This window comes from Urtica dioica, chromosome 8 (genome assembly GCF_054948205.1).
Source record: "Urtica dioica subsp. dioica isolate 48M chromosome 8, U.dioica_male_clone48M_v1_H2, whole genome shotgun sequence".
Lineage (NCBI taxonomy): Eukaryota > Viridiplantae > Streptophyta > Magnoliopsida > Rosales > Urticaceae > Urtica > Urtica dioica.
The window spans coordinates 1,024,445-1,043,162 of NC_142763.1; the positions used below are offsets into that span (position 1 = coordinate 1,024,445).

The window sequence follows — 18,718 nt, forward strand, 5'->3', positions numbered from 1 at the left end:
AAAAAAAGTAGATAAGTGATAAAAATGATCCAAATAAGGAAAAATTGTATGAAGTAGCTAATTCAAACTATGACTTTTGCAAAATAGTCATAGTTTCATTAGCTATAGCAAAATAGCCAATTAAGAGTACAAGTTTTCATTAAATTTAATCATGTCTCGATTAATATTAATTCAATTTTCATAAAGCTTACATTCTGTCTGTATAGTTCGTTGGGATTAAATTTAATCAAGAATAAATTAATATTATTTGGGCTAGTTTGCTTATAGTTGACAAACTATGATTATTTTGCAAAAACTTAATTTCTATTGGGCTATATAGCGTTGGACCCAAAAAACTTATTGGACAAAAATAAATACGGGTTTCTTGCATAAAAATATACAAAGATATTTAGCATCGTACCACATATCAACCAATCCAATAGTTGAAAAAGTATCATGAACAGAAACGACCAATCAACGTCTCAATCCAATCAAAGGGAAATCCCTTTTATAAAACAATCAATCGCCACTTTTATAGGTATCTGCTCCCATATTCTTTCATTTTGATTTGTCAGAGCTCCTCATCCACTTAATTTCGACGACTATTCTTAAGTTCAGGTACGTTGATTCAGATGGTCGTGTTGATCTCTTTCTCCGATCCCAGAACTTCTTATACAATAGAATATCTAACGAAAATCTAACGTGCCCATTTAGTTATTTTTATATGTGTGTGTCAAGTGTAAAACATACACATATAATAATAATGTATTCAATAGTATTGTGTATCTATTAGTATATGTAAATGGGTTCTCTCGTTTATAGGCTTTCCCTTATTGTTGACTCACATTTGCTCTTTCTCTATTACCCTTGGTTTGTTTGTTCACAAGGGATAATGAAAAAAATAAGCTTTGTAAACCTTTGTTTTTCTCTAGTACCAAGGTTCTATTTCTTCTTTTGTTTTTCCATTGATATTCAATCATGAACAGCATGTTGTAAATTGTATTGATAACCAAAAATTGAAATCTATGTAATTGAAATTCCACTTAATGATTTTGATAGGAAACAGAAACATGTGCGAGGGTGAGAAATTGGATACTGGGTTTGTGGAAACAGACAAGGAATTCTCTGCTGCTTCTTCGGTTAATGAGGTTCTATTCTACTCGAACAGAAAAAACCAAACTAAGCCCAAGGAACATCAAGGTCTCTTTGACAGCTCTATCTCTAACACATTGTTTTCTGGTAGGTTGATCCGGGGGTGCCCGGCTCGCTGACGTGGCAACGGAAGCTGAACAGCGAGGAAATAACTCCGGTCTCGTTCTCGCTCACTCTCAAGGAGACCATTCATTTGGTAAAGAAGAAGAAGATTAATTTTCGTTTTGTTTTCAGACTTAGTTTTAATTCCTTGTTGATGGTTGTGTTATTGGGCTTGTGTGTTTTCAGGCTCCGATAGGTTTACGTCTATGGCGTCACACTCGAGAAGAAACTGCAAGAGGAAGGGTTATTATTATCTTCTAACTTTTTGATGCCTTGGCTCAATTTGATTTTTATATATCTTCTCCGAGAGAGACATTTTTTCCGGAGGTGCCAAGTTTTTGGTTAAAAATGTTTTGAAAAAATTAAAAATTAAAAAGTTCATGGGGCCATAACTTGTCTCCACCCTTAATTTTTATGTTTAAGATCATCGTTTTTATTTTTTATTTTTAGAACTGTTGGACTCGGATATCATGTTATGGTATCATTGGGTTTTGTCTGAAAACTAATTGACAATGAGAAGCAACTCGTGACTTTTATGGGTTGCTAAGTATCTTTTCGCATTTCAGGGCTCTATGATCAACCCGTTTATCAAGCGCCATGTGTCATCTTGCCACGGCGTTCCCTTGGGCGGAATCGGGTAAGCAATTTGACCGTTACTTTTCGGGGCTTTCCATAATTCGGCATTGACCAGAGATCCTTTCGAACCTTCAGTGCAGATAACACCATTGAAAAATATTCAATTCCAAAAATTAAATATGTTATAAAAATTGAAAACGAAAAATGAAGATTAAATTGATGCTTTTTTTATGCTACCATTAAAACCCGTCGAAATTCAACGAGTTCGGAAAAGAAAAGTTCAAAACATTTTTTAATGGTTTTCGGTGTCTTGTCCAAATCTACACAAGAAAAAAAAATAAAAAACACATGGAATTTTGGAAAAGCAAAGTGTCAACCTAAACAAAATCTCAAAAAATTCAGTGCAGGAAGTATCGGAAGAAGTTACAAAGGCGAGTTTCAGCGCTGGCAGTTGTTTCCCAAGACGTGCGAAGAAAAGCCTATTCTCGCAAACCAGTTCTCGGTAAAGCTACGCAACACAAGATCGAATTAATAAAATCGGCTATGAATAGTAAAAACCAACAAACTACACATGATGATCAGGTCTTTGTTTCTCGTGAGAACGGAGAAAATCACTCCACAGTCCTGTGCTCGAAAAGCCCAGAAGCTCTCAAGTAAGCTACGATAACATGCTAAGACTATCCTTTTGTGAATGAACTAGTCAAAGAGTCTGACTTTGGAAAGCTTTAAACAATGAACAGAGAAAGTGAAGTTTCTTGTGGGATTGGGTCATGGGACTGGAATCTAAAGGGGGATAGATCAACATATCATGCTTTATACCCAAGATCTTGGACTGTTTATGATGGTATGTTTTAGTTATATGTTTTGATACAATACAGTAGTCTTCAAAACCTCTTTTTATAGTTTGTATTCCTTTTTTTGTGATTCAATGAAGGCGAACCGGATCCGAAACTCAGAATCGTCTGTCGCCAAATCTCGCCTTTTATTCCTCATAATTACAAGGAGACCAGCTTTCCCGTCTCGGTCTTCACATTTTCAGTAGGGACAGCTCGTTTCTTTGATTGTTCATAGATAACGTGTGTGACAAGTTATTATTTTTCAGCTGTATAATTCTGGTGAGACTTCCGCGGATGTCACACTGCTCTTCACATGGGCTGTGAGTTCCTTTTTTTTGTTCCTTAACTATCTTATTTTTTCATTCTTTTCTTCCCTAAATTTTTTTTCCTTGTATAATAATATTCTGCCCCTATTGTTTCAAGAATTCTGTTGGAGGGCTATCTGAGTTTTCGGGTCATCATTTGAATTCAAAAATAACGTAAGAATTTATCGATCCTCTTTCCTCGGTCCCAATATTTTTGAACCTGTTGGAGTTTTGGTGACCCGGATAATTTTGATTTCGAAGGCACATAATTGTGGGTTTTCGTGAATTTTCGAAATAGCAAAATCGTCTCCTCTGCAGGCGGTTTTTTTTTCGATTTAAATTTTCACGTATATTTGTCTGTTATTGTTTTAATTTTTAATTTTTCAGGGGCAAGGAAGGTATGCGCGGTGTAATTTTGAATCACAAGTAAGTTTCATCTCTTCCAGGCGATTTCGTTTTCGACCGTCCATAGCTTTCTAATCATTCCCCCGAAAAAAAAATTTAATTAAAATAGGACCGCAAATGGGAATCCTCCGGTGAGTTTTGCAGTGGCGGCAGAAGAGAAGTACGACGTTCGCGTATCAGAGTGTCCTCGCTTTGTCATCTCCGGCGATTCCAAGGGCATAACTGCAAAACAAATGTGGGATGAACTCAAAGAGCACGGGACATTCGATGGCTCGAATTTTTCAGACTCTTCATTGGAACCCTCTGAACCGGGCTCGTCCATCGGAGCAGCCGTGGCTGCCTCTGTGGCGGTCCCTTCGGGCTCAGTTCGCTCAGTCACGTTTTCGTTGGCTTGGGATTGCCCCGAGTTTAGATTTTTGAGTGGAAAGACTTATTATAGGTGGGTGAAAAAAATTATATAAATAGAAACTTCACTCTCTTCGTTTAACACAGGAAGTTGATATTTAAATTTACAGGCGATACACTAAATTCTATGGTAGATATGGCTTCTCTGCTGCAGATATAGCTTGTGATGCTCTTCGAGGTAATATCTCCGGACTTTGAAAAGGTCAGCTCGTAAGTAGATGAAATTCCTGTATTACAATTAGGACCGTTGCTCGTTTAAGCTTTGTAGACTCTGAAACTATGTTTTAAGTTGAATAAATTTCTTCTCAAAATCAGTTGCCACTTGAATGAATAACTCATGACCTTATAAACTTTGTTCAAACTCTTTTTATATATCGCCCCGTCAAGATAATGGCTCTTTAGCCTGGTCTATAGATCTCATTATTATTAGACCATGCTCATTCAAACTTTCTGGGCTCTGATACAAAGTCAAATATCATGAAGTTTCATCTCGCAATAAGATGAATAACTCATGACCATATAAACCTTGTTATCTCTTTATCTCCTTAACAATGTACAATGATCTCTCTTTTTTTCTTTTTTTAAATTGAGCACAGAGCATACGAAATGGGAGTCTCAGATTGAGGCATGGCAAAAGCCTATCCTTGAAGACAAAAACCTTCCCGAGTGGTGAGATTCTTAGCCTTCTAATTCGAAAATACCGACCACTGTTTTAACAGAAAATCAGGAAAATAGCCAACTTAAACGTTTGACATTGCTAAACAGCCAACGTTTGATAAATCTTAAATATTTCCACTTTCATATATTTACAGACGTAAATCTTAGGTTAGTAGCCACTTCCATTTATTAGGTCACGTCATCTTTATGACTATTTATCTAAGATTTACGAAACATTGGTTATATAGCAATTCCAAACGTTTTACTTGGTTATTTACCTAATTTTTTGAACTCTCTTTCTTCTCAGGTACCCAATTACCCTTTTCAATGAACTCTACTATCTGAACTCAGGAGGCACAATTTGGACAGGTATATAATATATGTTCTGCATTTCTTTCCATAAGCAAAACAAATCAACTCAATTTTCACGATTTTCCATCAGACGGGTCGCCGCCGGTGCATAGTCCGTCGAACACCATTGTCGGAAGAAAATTCTCGCTCGACAAAAAAAATACACCGGGCCCGAAAAGCGTCATCGAACAAACCAACACCGCGGTCGAAATCCTCGAGACGATGGCTTCGGCGCTGGAAATGGACTCGGGATCGGCTCGCGGGACGAGACTCCTCAGAAAAGGCGAAGAGAACATCGGTCAATTTCTCTACTTGGAAGGGATCGAATACCACATGTGGAACACGTACGACGTCCATTTCTACTCCTCGTTCGCCCTCGTCTCTCTCTTCCCCGAGCTCGAGCTTTCGGTGCAAAGAGACTTCGCCGCGGCCGTGATGACCCACGATCCGACGGCCATGAAGCTCCTCCACGACGGAAACCGGGCCCCGCGGAAGGTCCTCGGAGCCGTACCCCACGACGTGGGTCTCGACGACCCTTGGTTCGAGCTCAACGCGTACAACTTGTACGACACGGATCGGTGGAAAGACCTGAACCCGAAATTCGTGCTCCAAGTCTGCCGAGACGTGGTTGCCACGGGGAACGAGGATTTCGCGAGAGCCGTTTGGCCTTCGGTCTATGTTGCGATGGCTTTCGTGGAACAGTTCGACAGAGACGGGGACGGGATGATCGAGAACGACGGTTTTCCCGACCAGACCTACGACACTTGGTCGGTCTCCGGCGTCAGCGCTTACTCCGGCGGACTTTACGTGGCGGCTCTCCAGGCAGCCTCGGCGATCGCCCGCGTGGCGGGGGATCGGGGCTCCGAGGGTTACTTCCTGCACAAGTTTCGGAGAGCTAAGGCTGTTTACCAGACTACTCTCTGGAACGGCTCTTATTTTAATTATGATAACAGTGGCGGGAGTTCGAGCTCGTCTATTCAGGCGGATCAACTGGCCGGGCAATGGTAATAGTCTTTCATTAGTCCTTTAATTCACTTTTCTATGATTTTTTTTTTTGGTCATCTGTACCAGCCTCTTTTTTCTATTTATGTTCATAGCAAAAAAAAACCACATCTTAACCCATTAAATTCTAACGCCTTATATGCAAATTAATTGATTATTCTGCATTTTTTTGACACACTATGCTTTATTGACAAAGGTAATAATTAAAAAAAAAATGCTTGATTGTGTAAAAAAAAATTTATTGACATTTATACATGCGCATTTTCTATATTTTAGTTATGTCACTAATTTTATACAAAACTGAACTATTTTGTAAATTTATCGATTTTAATTTACTATTTGGCTAGAAGACCTTATAGGTAAATAGTCACATTTACAGTTTGACATTGTTGAATAGTCAATGTTTCGTAAGTCTTAAGTAAATAGTTATTTTCATATATTTACAGACGTAATTTTAGGTAAATAGTCAATTCCATTTATTAGGCCACGTTATCTTTACGAGTATTTACCAAAAATTTACGAAACATTGACTATATAACAATTCCAAACGTTTTAATTGACTATTTACCTAATTTTTTTATATTTAATCGTAGAGACAGACAAAGATCATAAGTTAGAGTCAAACGTGAATTCCGTCCTTCTTTTTATTTTTTTATATGTACGTATGCTAAATATCAAAGACACTTTGGCAAATTCGCAGGTACACGAAAGCGTGTGGGCTTTCGTCGATCGTGGATGAAGACAAGGCTCGAAGCGCGCTCGAGAAAGTTTTCGAGTTTAACGTGTCGAAGGTCAAAGATGGGACGCGAGGAGCGGTCAACGGGATGCTCCCGGACGGGACGGTGGACATGACGACGATGCAGTCGAGAGAGGTGTGGTCCGGAGTCACTTACGCCGTCGCTGCAGCGATGATACACCAACACATGCCCGACCTCGCCTTCAACACCGCCAGCGGAAATTACGAGGCCGCCTGGTCCCACAAAGGACTCGGGTCAGTTTGGGTCTCAAAAAACGACTAATCTAAGCGTATAACCCTTACAAGTAGAGAGGTTTAGTATAAGTTTATACCAGGTTTCAAAAAAAAAAAAAAAAAAAAAAAAATTGATCAAGTTCTTTTTAAAGTGATAATGTGCTTTTATAAATCATCAAAAGTTCTTAATTTTGACTATTTTGCTGAAAATGTTAAGTTTTGGTTATTTTGTTAATTACTTAGTTTCGAATGGCTATTTTTTACTATTTAAAAAAAAAAATAGAATTATTACTGCCTTAATAATAGAGCAGTACAAATAGCATATTTAGCTAATATTTCTCCTTATAAAATTACACCTTATTAAACCTTTTTTTTATATATATTATTGAAAAATAATTAGTGACTGGCCTGCCTAATTTATTTTACTTTTATAATGAACCTTTAATTTTTTTTTATCATTATTTTCAATATTTACCCCTGTTAATTTATTTTTTAACATTTGACCCCCCTCGCCTGAGTTTACTCTCTGGCGCTCGTATTCTGTGTACAGTTACTCTTTTCAGACTCCGGAAGCGTGGAACGTGGACGGCGAGTACCGGTCTCTGGGGTATATGCGTCCTTTGGCAATATGGGCAATGCAATGGGCTCTGACGAGAGCGAATCTACCGGAGAAGCCGCCGGAGAAGGAGGTTGAGATGGACGAGTCGACTCTGGCGAAACATCATTCCGAGTTCTCAAGGGTCGCGAGGCTTCTCAAGTTGCCGGATGAGGAACCGCCTAAGAGCGTCTTTCAGCGTCTGTTTGACTATACTTGCAAGAGGATGTGGATGTGAAACAAACTTGTTTAATACCCTAAACAGAAATAATAATAAAGCTTTGATTTTTATATATCTGTACATACATGCAGAGAAAAGTGGGTATTTTTGTAAATGTAGTGAGGATATATTTAGCAGAAAAACAAACTTATTTGGAACAGTCATCAAAGAGAAATAGACATGAATATTTCTTCAATGTTTTTTTTTTTACCAAAACGTAGAAAAATTATTATTTTTTCCATTTTTTTTTTATAACGAAACTCGTCATGAAATGCTCAATTTTTTGTTAACAAGTTTCGTCATAGCAATATATACTAGTTTTGAAGATAAAAAAAAAATATCTATTTTCTAGATTTCAGTAAAGGAAAGAGTGTTAATGGGACGGAATTGGAGAACGACTGTTAACGGACAAAAACGACAACTTATTTATAGCTGAGAAATGATACTTTTGTCCTATGTTAATACCAGTTTCAATGAAATGAAATGTTTAGTATATACATATACTTGTCTAAAAGATTTTAATTATTATCGTTCATTCCGAAACTTTAACCTCTGAGTTTCGATAGCGTTTGTAGTTATGGTCAACAAGAAGCTATTTGGTTTTTCTGATACATGGATCCTAATAAATTCCTCTCAAAGGACATTAAGCTAGAACAAACGTATATGTAGTTTCTTGTGGGTATATATGTAAGTGTTTATCTTGTTTATTTAATTGTAATATAGCACATGAAAAGTCAAATACCGCTTATTCTACCGTTGACTTGAATTAATCAAGATATTAAAGTTGGCTAAGGGACATCGAACGATTATTTTCAAAACAGAACCTTTCAATATTTAAAAAGATTAAGTAGCTATGTTCATTTACCTACGCATGTATTTGTAGAAGATTATATTCATTTCTTTCAAATTTGTTATAAAAATTTCGTAAATGTATCACTGCATAGCACGTGGCGCTTTACCTTCTCATTGTATGATTCATTATTAAATTATTATCATATATTTATAATTGTACCATAATAACAATTGTATTGAATATTTATAAATTGTCTTGTTCTATATTTTATACTTGCAAAATTCTCTTCGTCTTCTCTTTCTTTCATCTTTATCGAAACATGTAATAAATTATGATACTCAATAATTTGACCATAACAGAAAACCGTTGAAACATTTTCAAAAGAAAATTTGAGAGATATTAATTTTATATTTTTTATGTTTATTTTCTTTAAATGATTTTGGCCAAAATACACGTAGTTAAATTTGAAAGTATTATATTTACAACAAAATTTGAGTGATACACCAATAAAATCCAGATTCAGGTACAATTTTTCAGACGAAGGACTACTCAAATAAATATATAATTAAAAAAAGTTGTATAACATAATCAAATGATTACCTTCGATTAAAATTATAATCAAATTATTTAAAAATAAAAACATAGCCTTACTTATGTCTAAATCTCTCGTTGCAGCATATTGTCTCTGAGCCATTTTCTTAATTATACAGTTAGACACGTAGACTATAAACTAAATATAAATTATTTCCTAACTCCGCTGTTATAAATTATTACGAAATATAGGGGTCAAATAAGAAAATAAGGCAGCGAAAAACCCTAAAAATATAGACACCCAAATCAAGAGTTCGAAAAAGAAGCATTCGGAAATTTCTCAAGATTACTGAGCTCGAAGAAGAAAAAACATGGTAATCATTCTATTTATTTTCGCTTATCTTCTCTGAATTTTTTTTTTCAAGAATCATCTTCATCGTCGTCTTCGTAATGGAATATTGGGTTTTTTTTTTTTTTTTTTTTTTTTTTTTTTTTTTTTTTTTGCGTTCGACAGTTGTTCTTCTCGTACTTCAAGGAACTGGTGGGACGAGAAGTGACAGTGGAGCTCAAGAACGACCTCGCAATCAAAGGGACTCTTCACTCGGTCGATCAGTACTTGAACATCAAGCTCGAAAACACTCGAGTCGTTGACCAAGAAAAGTTTCCTCACATGGTAATCTCAAATCAATCTCTGTTTCTCTTATCACTGAATCTTTTATTTCTTTGATGGAATTCGGATTTGCATAGAGGAGAAACGAGAGGAGAAAAAAGTTGTAACTTTTTCGCTCAATTTAGGTTAGGCTAAGCAATTGAATTGTCTATTAAAAACTGCTTTTTTTTTCTGTTTAGAAACTTAAGATTTTGATTAGCTGATGAATTGTTACTGAATTTTCTTTTCATACGGATTTTTGTTTTTCCGTATGCCTTCACGGACTCTCGTTAATATCTTCGATTGTTGCAAAAAAAAAAAAAAAAAAATGTTAGAAAAGTTAGATTCGTAATCTGTACTCACTAGTTTTCACTTCTGCTGTTAGGTTTGAAACTTTCTGTCTTTTGAAGATGTAACAAAGTTTAACTGTTTCCTTAAAAAAAAAAAAAGTTTTTCCCTTGAGGGAAAAGATATAAACTGTGAGATTATGATGTTAGTGATTTCCGATAGAAATGAGAATGACACAAATGCAAGCACTGGTTTTATGTAATTAACAAAAGTTGTCGAGATAAACTAAGCTTTAAGTTAGACTACTAATACCAATTAACGAAGAAGTAAACATGAATTATGTTGAGAAAGACGTGTAGTTCTGGCTTTGGATTATAGCTTTTGACCTTACATGCTTAAAAATCAAACCTTGAAATCGTAAATCCGATTTAGAAAATAAATACAAAATAAATTACAACTAGTCCTTTTGTTTGACAATGAATCAACAATGCTCAACAACTTTTTTGAAGATTGTGGGAAGTTATAATTTTATGCGATGTTAATATTTCTAAACCCAAGGCATCAATGAAATGAAATATCTGTGTAATGCAGCTAAGGATAGTGTTGGTGTACCCATTATATACTTTTTTGAGTTTCTGGGCGATGACAAAGATAATTGATGCTATGTTTTATATTCAACTTTTAGTTGTGCTGGTTTTTTTCTTTTTTAATTCCGTATGTATTCATTTTTGTATTCATCCCCTGAGGAAAGTGATGTGAATGAACTATTATCTCGATGAACTTATACAAAAACACGTGATTTTCAGCTATCTGTGAGGAATTGTTTCATCAGAGGATCGGTGGTGAGGTACGTTCAACTACCCCCGGAAGGAGTCGATGTTGACCTTTTGCACGACGCCACCAGAAGGGAAGCTCGCGGCGGCTAAAATCTCCGTTGACCGGTTCGGATTTGGCTCAACTTTCTGTGTTTAAGAGTGTAATCAATGAAGCCTGTATTTTGTGGCCATTTGTCAATGACAAGTGTACTAACACAATTCCATTATTCCAGTTCTGCAGAAATTACTTTCTAGCGAACTATTTTAGAGTTGATATTCTCCTCTCTTTTTTTTTGCACTGTAAAGTAGTGCAAATTGTTCTTGTTACTCACTAATGCTGGCAAAATAGAAATGCCAGCATCATTGACTTTGAAACTTAATCACGTGGCTCCTCTATTTAATTTTATGTCCCGTCTTTGAATGTAGAAGAAACAAATGCTAAATATAATATAATTTATGAATAAAATCTTGAATAAGAAGAAAAAGCCTCTGCACCGTTGTATGAATTCTTCTGATAGAATGCCATAGTGGGTAGTATTATAAGAAACAACTCTAATATTAAAAAATGGAAGGAAATTGCCATCGACAATAGATTATGTCGGAATATATTTCAATGTCGCGGGATGGTTCAATCACTGAATCATCATTTAGGGGTGGTTTGTTTCGGTTTTGACTAGGTTGATTTACTACAAATCCGAAATCCCGGTATTAAGTTTGTTGTAATTAGAATCTGGGTGGTTTACTTCGGTTTTGACTAGGTCGATTTACTACGAATCCGAAATCCCGGTATTCAGTTTGTTGTAATTAGAATCTAAGTCGGATTTGAACGCGGGACATGGCAATTGTGATCAAGGCCCCAATAACCAAGCCAATACCCGCGTTTGTATATAAATTTTCCTACTTATAATACATGGTGATCGATTTAATTATACATATAAAATTATAAATATCGATTATGGAACTAGTTTAGAAAATGGTTCGACTAATGTTGATTTCCTGATGTTGAACCGAATTTTGGTTTTGAGATTAATTTTGGAGAAACATTATCATGTAAAAAATGACCTTCACGTTGACATTTTGAGGTTTATTTCTCAATATAATTACTATTTCATTGTTTGATGCAATTCACCCCCTTTCTTTTTTGTGGAAATTGCCATAGTCCATTTTAAAACTAATCGCAAAAATAACATGTCTAAAATTTTATCCTAAAATAGTTTTTTTCAACAATGATTTTTCTTGATGTTTAAAAAAAATATTAACTAGTTTTGGGTTTCTTTTAACTTTGTTTATAGCCTATTATTTTATTTATAAGACAAATAATTGTTTACATTAAAAAAAAAAAACAGTAATTTTGAAAGCGTTTAAAATATATAATTTTTTTTAAAAAAAAATAGTGCTTTTCCTCTAATTTTCCTACACAGTATTTACTCATAATGTGTATTATTGCAAAAATAAAAAATAAAAAAATTGAAAGAAAAAATCATTGCAAATTGACCACATGACTCCAATTCCCTATAAACACACCTACATCTTCATATTTTCTCATGCAATCAAATATACCACATAATCCTAAACACATTACACATACATGAAAAAGAGACACATTACACATACATGAAAAAGAGAGATACTAAATTTAAAACGCAGGCTGTGTGAAATTCTTAAACATTGCTGAGTCATTATATTATGGGATTATTCCTATTCTATGACCTCCACAATGATTTTGGACCAAAATCAAATAAGTTCAATTTAATCCTAAACTATGACTATGTATTTTCTTTAAGTACAAAAATACCCTCAATAACTCACTGTGACTTTTTATTGACATTAATACAAATAAGTTCCAATGTTTATTGACATTAATTTAAAAAAAAAAAAAAAAAGACCAAACAAAATCCATAACAACTCAGTTACACACGGCAAAAAAAAAAAACAGCATACACGGTCAAGTCTCACGGCCAAGTCCAAAACACGTCCAAAAATCAGCAAATCCATGGTAAATTCATCCAAAATTCGAAAACAGCCCAAATCAACAATCCCAAGCATAATTCCAAACACAAAATCGACTCACAATATCAACAATTCTCAAGATTATTAAAACCCCCAATTTCTAATGAACATACCCTGATTTTTCGGCCAAAATAATCTCCGACGCTGAAGCTCCTGGGAACGACGGTCATGGCCGCCGAAGAGCAGCCCATGGCCATCCCGGCTACGGCGACCTCGAAGTGTCCGCCGGAACAGCCCGCCTTGGATTCCGCGTAGAATTTCTGTGGTTTTTAAAGTTAAAAAATCAAAGAAAAAACGATTCTCGGGATTCTGGATAATTTTGAAAAGTTTCTGAATATTTCTGGGTTTTCGTTGAAGATTTATTGACGTTGATGTCAATAAAAATGCATATTTATTGACATCAATGTCAATAAATCTTCAAATGAATTTTCCAGAATCGTTGAAGATAAATCTTCAACGAAAACCCAGAAACGTTGAAGATTTATTGACATTAATGTCAATAAAAATGCATATTTATTGACATTAATGTCAATAAATCTTCAACGTTTCTGGGTTTTCGTTGAAGATTTGATTCTGGATAATTTTGAAAAGTTTCTGAAAATTTCTGGGTTTTCGTTGAAGATTTATTTACATTAATGTCAATAAAAATGCATATTTATTGACATCAATGTCAATAAATCTTCAACGAAAACCCAGAAATTTTCAGATTTTTCTTACCCAATTCCTGTGAAATTCACTATCCTCGGTGGGTTCTCTTCCTTTCCCGGCGTTCGCTTCCCGGTCGGTCTCCACGGCGACGCGCGGCGTTCTCGTCTCCTCGGTTGGTTCTCTTCCTCTTCCTCCGCGAGCTCAACTCCGTCTCACTCTCACTCTCTCTCTCCCGAATTCTCGTTCTTCTTCTTCCTCGCTCAACTCGGCGACAAATCACGAGAACCCCAAACTAATTTTAGGGGTTTGAAACCCCCGTGATAAGCCTCGACGGAGTTCTTCTTCTTTTGGACGCAAGAGAGAGAGAGAGAGAGAGAGAGAGAGAGAGAGAGAGAGAGAGAGATTTTGAACGAAGAAGAAGAAGAAAAGAAACGCAGAAGAAGAAAAGAAATAAAGGATAAAAAAAGCAATGAGAAAAAATTGAAAGAAATAAAAGGATAAAAACGTAATTGTGTAAAAAAGCAAGTCATGTTTTTGGATTAAATTAGAGATATTGGATTTTGGTCCAAAACTATTGTGAAAGTCATAGTTTAGGAATAATCCCTTATATTATATCGGAGTAAAAAGAGGAAAGCCCATCTGTATCCAGGTGCGCTTAACGATAAGATTTCACATAACCAACACATATACATTGCTAATACATTTATATCTCGCCAATTTGCTTGTCCCTCTTAATCTACAACATGTATATCAACAAAACGTTTATTGTTGTCGCCCTTGTTTTAATATTGTGGATATAACATCCTTATTCGGTTAATAATTACCAAGTGCTTCGAGGGCTCTATTATTTCCCCTCTCTATATCTATTTCTAAGATTCGATCTCCAAAATGTCATCCACGGAAAATCGTTCACGTTCTTCGCCAATGACGACCGATTTCTATAGCATCGTCGGAGTCACGACAACCTCGTCCATCAAAGAAATCTGCAAAGCCTACAAGTCCCTCATGAAATGGAGTGGCGATCATCATCATCATCACAAAAACCACCATGACAAATCCGAAGTCGACCTTAAAGAAGCTTACGACAAGGTACAATAAAATCAAATCCATGCAAATTATCAAAATAATAATATTCCCCATGCATATACCACGTAAATTTATATGATTTTTTTTTTTAGGTTATTAGTAGATTTGATCAGGAAGAGCCTCTAAAGATAAGCGAACCAACGACGACAACGACCGGGTTCGATCACCACAAGAGCGTGGACGAGAGCTTTTTTTCGCGGCGGGGTTCGATATTTTCGAGGAACACGAGTCGCCGGAGATCGAAGACTCCGAGCCCGGCGCCGACGGCCTCGCTGTCGAGGAACAGCAGCAGCGGCCACGGCTACAGCCATAGCCACCGGGGATGCAGCTCCGACCACGACGCGGAATTCTCCGATCACTCCTCGCGCGGCCGCCGGGGAAGACGACCCGAAGCGGCGGCGGAGACCACTCAGCATATCCGAGGTGGCGGCGGCGGAAGGAGGCAGAGAGCGGCGGCGGCGGCGATCGTGTTCTCGCAGACGACGGCGAGGAAGAAGCCTCCGGCCGTTGAGAGGCGGCTCGAGTGCACGCTCGAGGAGCTCCTCGACGGCTGCGTCAAGAAGATCAAGATCACCCGAGACGTCATCTCCGACTCTGGGTACTTTTTTTTTTTTTTAATTTGGATCGTGACCCGAACGATGAACATGTGAAAATATAAACCAATTCTCAAGTAAAGGCCTAGTTTAGAATTCTAATAGCATATCAAGAATCATTTCAGCTTCTTCTTGCTATTAGGTAGCATCAAGAGAACCAATTATCAAAATTGATCCCTCTCTTACTGTAGTATATATCATTAAGCATGTTAATTAGTGCTTAAACTACCACCCAAGTCAGTAACTATACCCTCTGTTCTAATCAATTAGTGTAATTGCACGTGCGCAGGAAAATTATCCAAGAAGAAGAGATGCTAAGAGTGAGCGTTAAGGCCGGGTGGAGAAAAGGAACGAAGATAACGTTAGAAGGAAGAGGAGACGAGAAACCTGGATATCTTCCGGCGGACATTGTGCTTTTGATCGACGAGGTTCGACACCCTCTGTACGAGCGCGACGGCGACGACCTAGAGCTTGTGGTGGAGATTCCTCTCGTGAACGCGCTCACGGGGTGTTCGATCCCGGTCCCGCTCTTGGGCGGCGACAAAATGACTCTCTCCTTCGACGATATCATCTTCCCCGGCTTCGAGAAGGTCATAAGAGGCCAAGGGATGTCAAAGGCCAGAGAGCCCGAGAGGCGAGGCGATCTCCGGATCAAGTTTCTGGTCGAGTTTCCCGTGAATCTCAGCGCCGAACAACGAGCAGAGGCTGCCTGGATTTTGAGAGGCTGTTGTTCTTGATCCTCCCCGGGTTTGGGTCTTCGAGTTTTGTATTGCTTCTTCGTGTTTGTTCTTCTTCTTCTTCTTGTGTACTGTCCCTGGATTTTTCTTCTTCTCTGTACAGTTTTGATAGAAAGGAAAAAAAGAAAAAAGAAAAAAAAAAATATATATTTTGGTTTTAATTTTGGCTTTACTATATCAAAGAGCAGTGGTATTCTAATCCTTTAGTTGATGATCAAGGAATTTTCAATTATTGTATGTATTGTAGAACGAAAAATGAACAAGCCGGGTGATACATATAGAACCAGGTTAGATTATGCGGAATTTGTTTTTAGAGATCAAGTGGAGCTTTTGGATAATGGTTGTTGCCTGGAGAGAAAAGGGACATCGACGATCGTCCCATTAACAGACTCTCCGACTATTACTGTGGCACCATTTGTGGCAGCTTTTCGCTTGATATAACCGAGGCCGAAATACGGAGCTCCGTTTCTCCCAGGCACACAACTCGTCAGCTTTCCCACCTGTCCAGATATTAACAAGCTCATTACATATTTACAAAATTACGGTGATAACATTAAATTTTTGTTAAGCTTCATTTTATGTAGGACTATTATTCAGACAAAACAATGCCTACCTTTTTCCCATCAACTACAAGAGGGCTTCCAGGTTCCGCAGCCGACGAAAGTGAGATTCCCGACAGTTTCTGCTTGACACCATCGTACGTAATGAGTCTCGATATGGTCTCTTGCCCCTTGTAGCATCCTGTAAAAATTACGGCATAGTACTCGTGAAGCTTCCGTATTATTTCTATCCAGATCACGAAAACCGAGAAATGTGTTACCTTTGTTTTGGGAGATCGAATTCCAGAGACCAGCCTCAAGAACGTTAAACTCGTCTGTGAGTTCTTTCAGAGGAGCTGGTCTTCCTGTGGAAAATAAAGGCTAGATTAAAAATCGGCAGTACACTCATCAAGGAACTAAATAGAGATGGAAACATGACAAATCATTGAAAAATTGAAATCAGCCTTTTAGTGTTTCACCACCTTGAAGAACTCTTAGTCTTTCCCAAGCGCTCGAGCCCACTGGGATGGCACCTTTGGAAAGAATCGTCTTCCATACTGTCTCTGCTGCAGAAGGCGACATCAAAATCGAAAAACCTTCTTCAGAAATTACACTTCCGACCCCCACAGTAATGGGCATCCCGTTAACCTGTAAGGTAAACGGATCGAATTAGTCATACCCAAATAGTCTTTTTTTTTTACTCCGCTTGAGTTCTTAAAAGCCGGTGAATCCTACTCCAAAATGTTTGTGTGTTCCGTATGGTTGTCCAATAAGATCACCAAGGTTCAAGTCTTCCATCAGCTGTATGTTTTACAATCGTCAGAATCACGTTAGTCTTCCCGATGTGAATTCGGAAATGCTGTTTGATGCATGAAAAGGCTACAATGCTTCTTACTTGGTTGCTTTTAGGTCCCGCCAAAACAAAGAAGGAAGTTTTCTTGGTGATGTCTACAATCTCTACCTTATCTGCAAAAAATATGTATCTGCAGAAACATGATACAAATGTATCATATAATCAATTCTCTATATCAATTAAAATAAAAATGAACAAGTACAAAGTTTTATTTATCTTAAAACAAAAGAGAACGAAGTATTTGAATCCACCTACTTGTTCAGCATCCCAGTGATGATCTTCGAAGTTTCAGGCGAGACCAATAAGGTAATGGCGTTTTTCTGTCAAGGAAGAGCACGGAAGAAGCTAAGATCTTGTGCAAATTATCGAGAGAATGAAAATTATAAAAATAAAAAAAAAATAAAACCTTGTCTCGAAACAAATAAACACATTGATAAGAGATTATCATGAGGGAAAAAAAAAAGATATTCACCATGATCCACGCATGTGCAATATCTATTGTTCGAGCAGTTGGTGTAACGAAGACGGTGTCACAGCCCTACAGATTTCGACTCGCATATAATTAAAAGACCAAATTAGAAGCATAAGTATATCTATTGCATTAGATACCAAAACCATACCTGCCCTTCTCGAAGGCTCTCGAAATCGGCTGTGCTTTGGTTATGAAGAAACTGAACACGGTCGTCTCCACTGACTACACGAAAATCAGACCATCATAATTAATCATCACTGAGCTCACAAGGCTCGAAAAATGGAGGTCCCAAGATCAAAGAGAACGTACCTCTAATCCGGCCAAAATGCGAAAGATCAACCACCTATAGCAGTTTTGGATACAATACACAAAATGATACGAATTAGCACAGCGAATTCCCTTGCTAACTTCAGCGTCAATAGGTTCAACGTATTACCAAGAACTTGAACAATTGAGATTCAATTTCTCGATGATGTTAAAAACACATACAGTGAGCACAAATTACATGGGACATTGATATACAAGCATTATAGGCATTCAAGTTCAAGCTGTTATCTATACTACGATTGAAATCGGAAACTGACCGTAACTCCATTGTCGAAAGCATCCAAAGCTTCATCGTCGTTCTCGTATGTCTCCACAATTCCTGAATCCGAGACCTTCGCTCCTGAACTCTCCGCCAAGTCCTGAAACTCATCAGATTCTATCAATTCATTTCTCAGGTAACAAACAGAGATGATAGGAATTGAGTAAGTAAAGGAGTTACGAGGAGGTCGTGGTCGATCGGTGGAGGCAAGAGGTCGAAGGGCAGAGATGAAGCTAAGTTGGCGGAGAAGAAGCTCCGTCTCTGGTTTTTCGTCTTCGTCGTCGTCTTCGAGAGAGGAAGAGTGGTCTTGTTCGAACGCCATGGATGGTGATAGTGAAGAAGAGGAGAGAGTCTCAGAGATAATTGTAGTGACATGGTCGTAACTCGTAAGTCGTAACTCAGTCACAGTAGGGTCGTTTTGGCTTCTTTGAAGAGAATTCCGTGGGAACTTGAAACGACATGTCGTTTTCTTCCGGTGAACACTATATTTGAGAAAATGATACTAAATATACTGTTTATTCTTTCTGATAGGATAAATATATTGTTCTTTGTTTTGTAATTTG

The 18,718-nt window shown here is 37.3% G+C and overlaps 4 protein-coding genes across 8 annotated transcripts; 3 read left to right on the plus strand and 1 right to left on the minus strand.

The window, feature by feature from the left end:
* The first annotated feature begins 411 nt into the window (after positions 1–411).
* LOC149386985 (uncharacterized) lies at positions 412–7,742 on the plus strand. Of its 5 annotated transcripts, none has more exons than XM_089623154.1 (19): positions 412–597; positions 1,039–1,127; positions 1,223–1,327; positions 1,420–1,476; positions 1,800–1,870; positions 2,212–2,311; positions 2,392–2,462; positions 2,550–2,653; positions 2,744–2,847; positions 2,912–2,965; positions 3,069–3,124; positions 3,338–3,376; positions 3,465–3,794; positions 3,871–3,938; positions 4,357–4,429; positions 4,725–4,786; positions 4,860–5,772; positions 6,471–6,761; positions 7,291–7,742. In XM_089623154.1, exons 2-19 carry the CDS (start codon positions 1,050–1,052, stop codon positions 7,571–7,573), a joined length of 2,859 nt encoding a protein of 952 aa, XP_089479280.1. In that variant the 5' UTR covers positions 412–597; positions 1,039–1,049; the 3' UTR covers positions 7,574–7,742. The 5 variants fall into 5 exon arrangements, with proteins under 5 accessions (XP_089479280.1, XP_089479281.1, XP_089479283.1 ...); XM_089623155.1 differs by having other exon boundaries at positions 1,046–1,127; XM_089623157.1 differs by lacking the exon at positions 412–597 and having other exon boundaries at positions 1,037–1,127; positions 2,217–2,311.
* Positions 7,743–9,102: 1,360 nt separating this feature from the next.
* On the plus strand, positions 9,103–11,032 carry LSM2 (Small nuclear ribonucleoprotein family protein). Its single transcript, XM_089621833.1, has 3 exons — positions 9,103–9,253; positions 9,394–9,552; positions 10,623–11,032. The coding sequence occupies exons 1-3, from the start codon at positions 9,251–9,253 to the stop codon at positions 10,740–10,742; spliced, it is 282 nt and encodes a 93-aa protein (XP_089477959.1). The 5' UTR covers positions 9,103–9,250; the 3' UTR covers positions 10,743–11,032.
* Positions 11,033–14,177: 3,145 nt separating this feature from the next.
* LOC149386987 (uncharacterized) lies at positions 14,178–15,705 on the plus strand. Its single transcript, XM_089621494.1, has 3 exons — positions 14,178–14,378; positions 14,468–14,973; positions 15,258–15,705. The coding sequence occupies exons 1-3, from the start codon at positions 14,178–14,180 to the stop codon at positions 15,703–15,705; spliced, it is 1,155 nt and encodes a 384-aa protein (XP_089477620.1).
* Positions 15,706–15,854: 149 nt separating this feature from the next.
* Positions 15,855–18,575, minus strand: LOC149386988 (Glycine cleavage T-protein family). The gene is made up of 12 exons (XM_089623887.1): positions 18,336–18,575; positions 18,154–18,255; positions 17,879–17,912; positions 17,718–17,791; positions 17,570–17,635; positions 17,353–17,417; positions 17,140–17,227; positions 16,980–17,045; positions 16,727–16,892; positions 16,526–16,609; positions 16,319–16,446; positions 15,855–16,205 (listed from the first exon to the last, which is right to left on the minus strand). Exons 1-12 carry the CDS (start codon positions 18,528–18,530, stop codon positions 16,023–16,025), a joined length of 1,251 nt encoding a protein of 416 aa, XP_089480013.1. The 5' UTR covers positions 18,531–18,575; the 3' UTR covers positions 15,855–16,022.
* Between the last annotated feature and the right edge of the window lie 143 nt (positions 18,576–18,718).

Excerpts from the sequence above, each read along its gene's own strand:
- LOC149386988 (XM_089623887.1), bottom strand. The coding sequence starts at position 18,530 with ATGTCACTACAATTATCTCTGAGACTCTCTCCTCTTCTTCACTATCAC. Across the intron at positions 17,046-17,139 it reads CGGGACCTAAAAGCAACCAA|CTGATGGAAGACTTGAACCT; the intron begins GTAAGAAGCATT and ends TAAAACATACAG. Across the intron at positions 16,610-16,726 it reads AAGACTAAGAGTTCTTCAAG|GAAGACCAGCTCCTCTGAAA; the intron begins GTGGTGAAACAC and ends TATTTTCCACAG.
- LSM2 (XM_089621833.1), top strand. Across the intron at positions 9,553-10,622 it reads AAGAAAAGTTTCCTCACATG|CTATCTGTGAGGAATTGTTT; the intron begins GTAATCTCAAAT and ends CGTGATTTTCAG.
- LOC149386987 (XM_089621494.1), top strand. The coding sequence starts at position 14,178 with ATGTCATCCACGGAAAATCGTTCACGTTCTTCGCCAATGACGACCGAT. Across the intron at positions 14,379-14,467 it reads TTAAAGAAGCTTACGACAAG|GTTATTAGTAGATTTGATCA; the intron begins GTACAATAAAAT and ends TTTTTTTTTTAG. Across the intron at positions 14,974-15,257 it reads GACGTCATCTCCGACTCTGG|GAAAATTATCCAAGAAGAAG; the intron begins GTACTTTTTTTT and ends GCACGTGCGCAG.
- LOC149386985 (XM_089623154.1), top strand. The coding sequence starts at position 1,050 with ATGTGCGAGGGTGAGAAATTGGATACTGGGTTTGTGGAAACAGACAAG. Across the intron at positions 1,871-2,211 it reads GTTCCCTTGGGCGGAATCGG|TGCAGGAAGTATCGGAAGAA; the intron begins GTAAGCAATTTG and ends CAAAAAATTCAG. Across the intron at positions 3,795-3,870 it reads AGTGGAAAGACTTATTATAG|GCGATACACTAAATTCTATG; the intron begins GTGGGTGAAAAA and ends TTAAATTTACAG.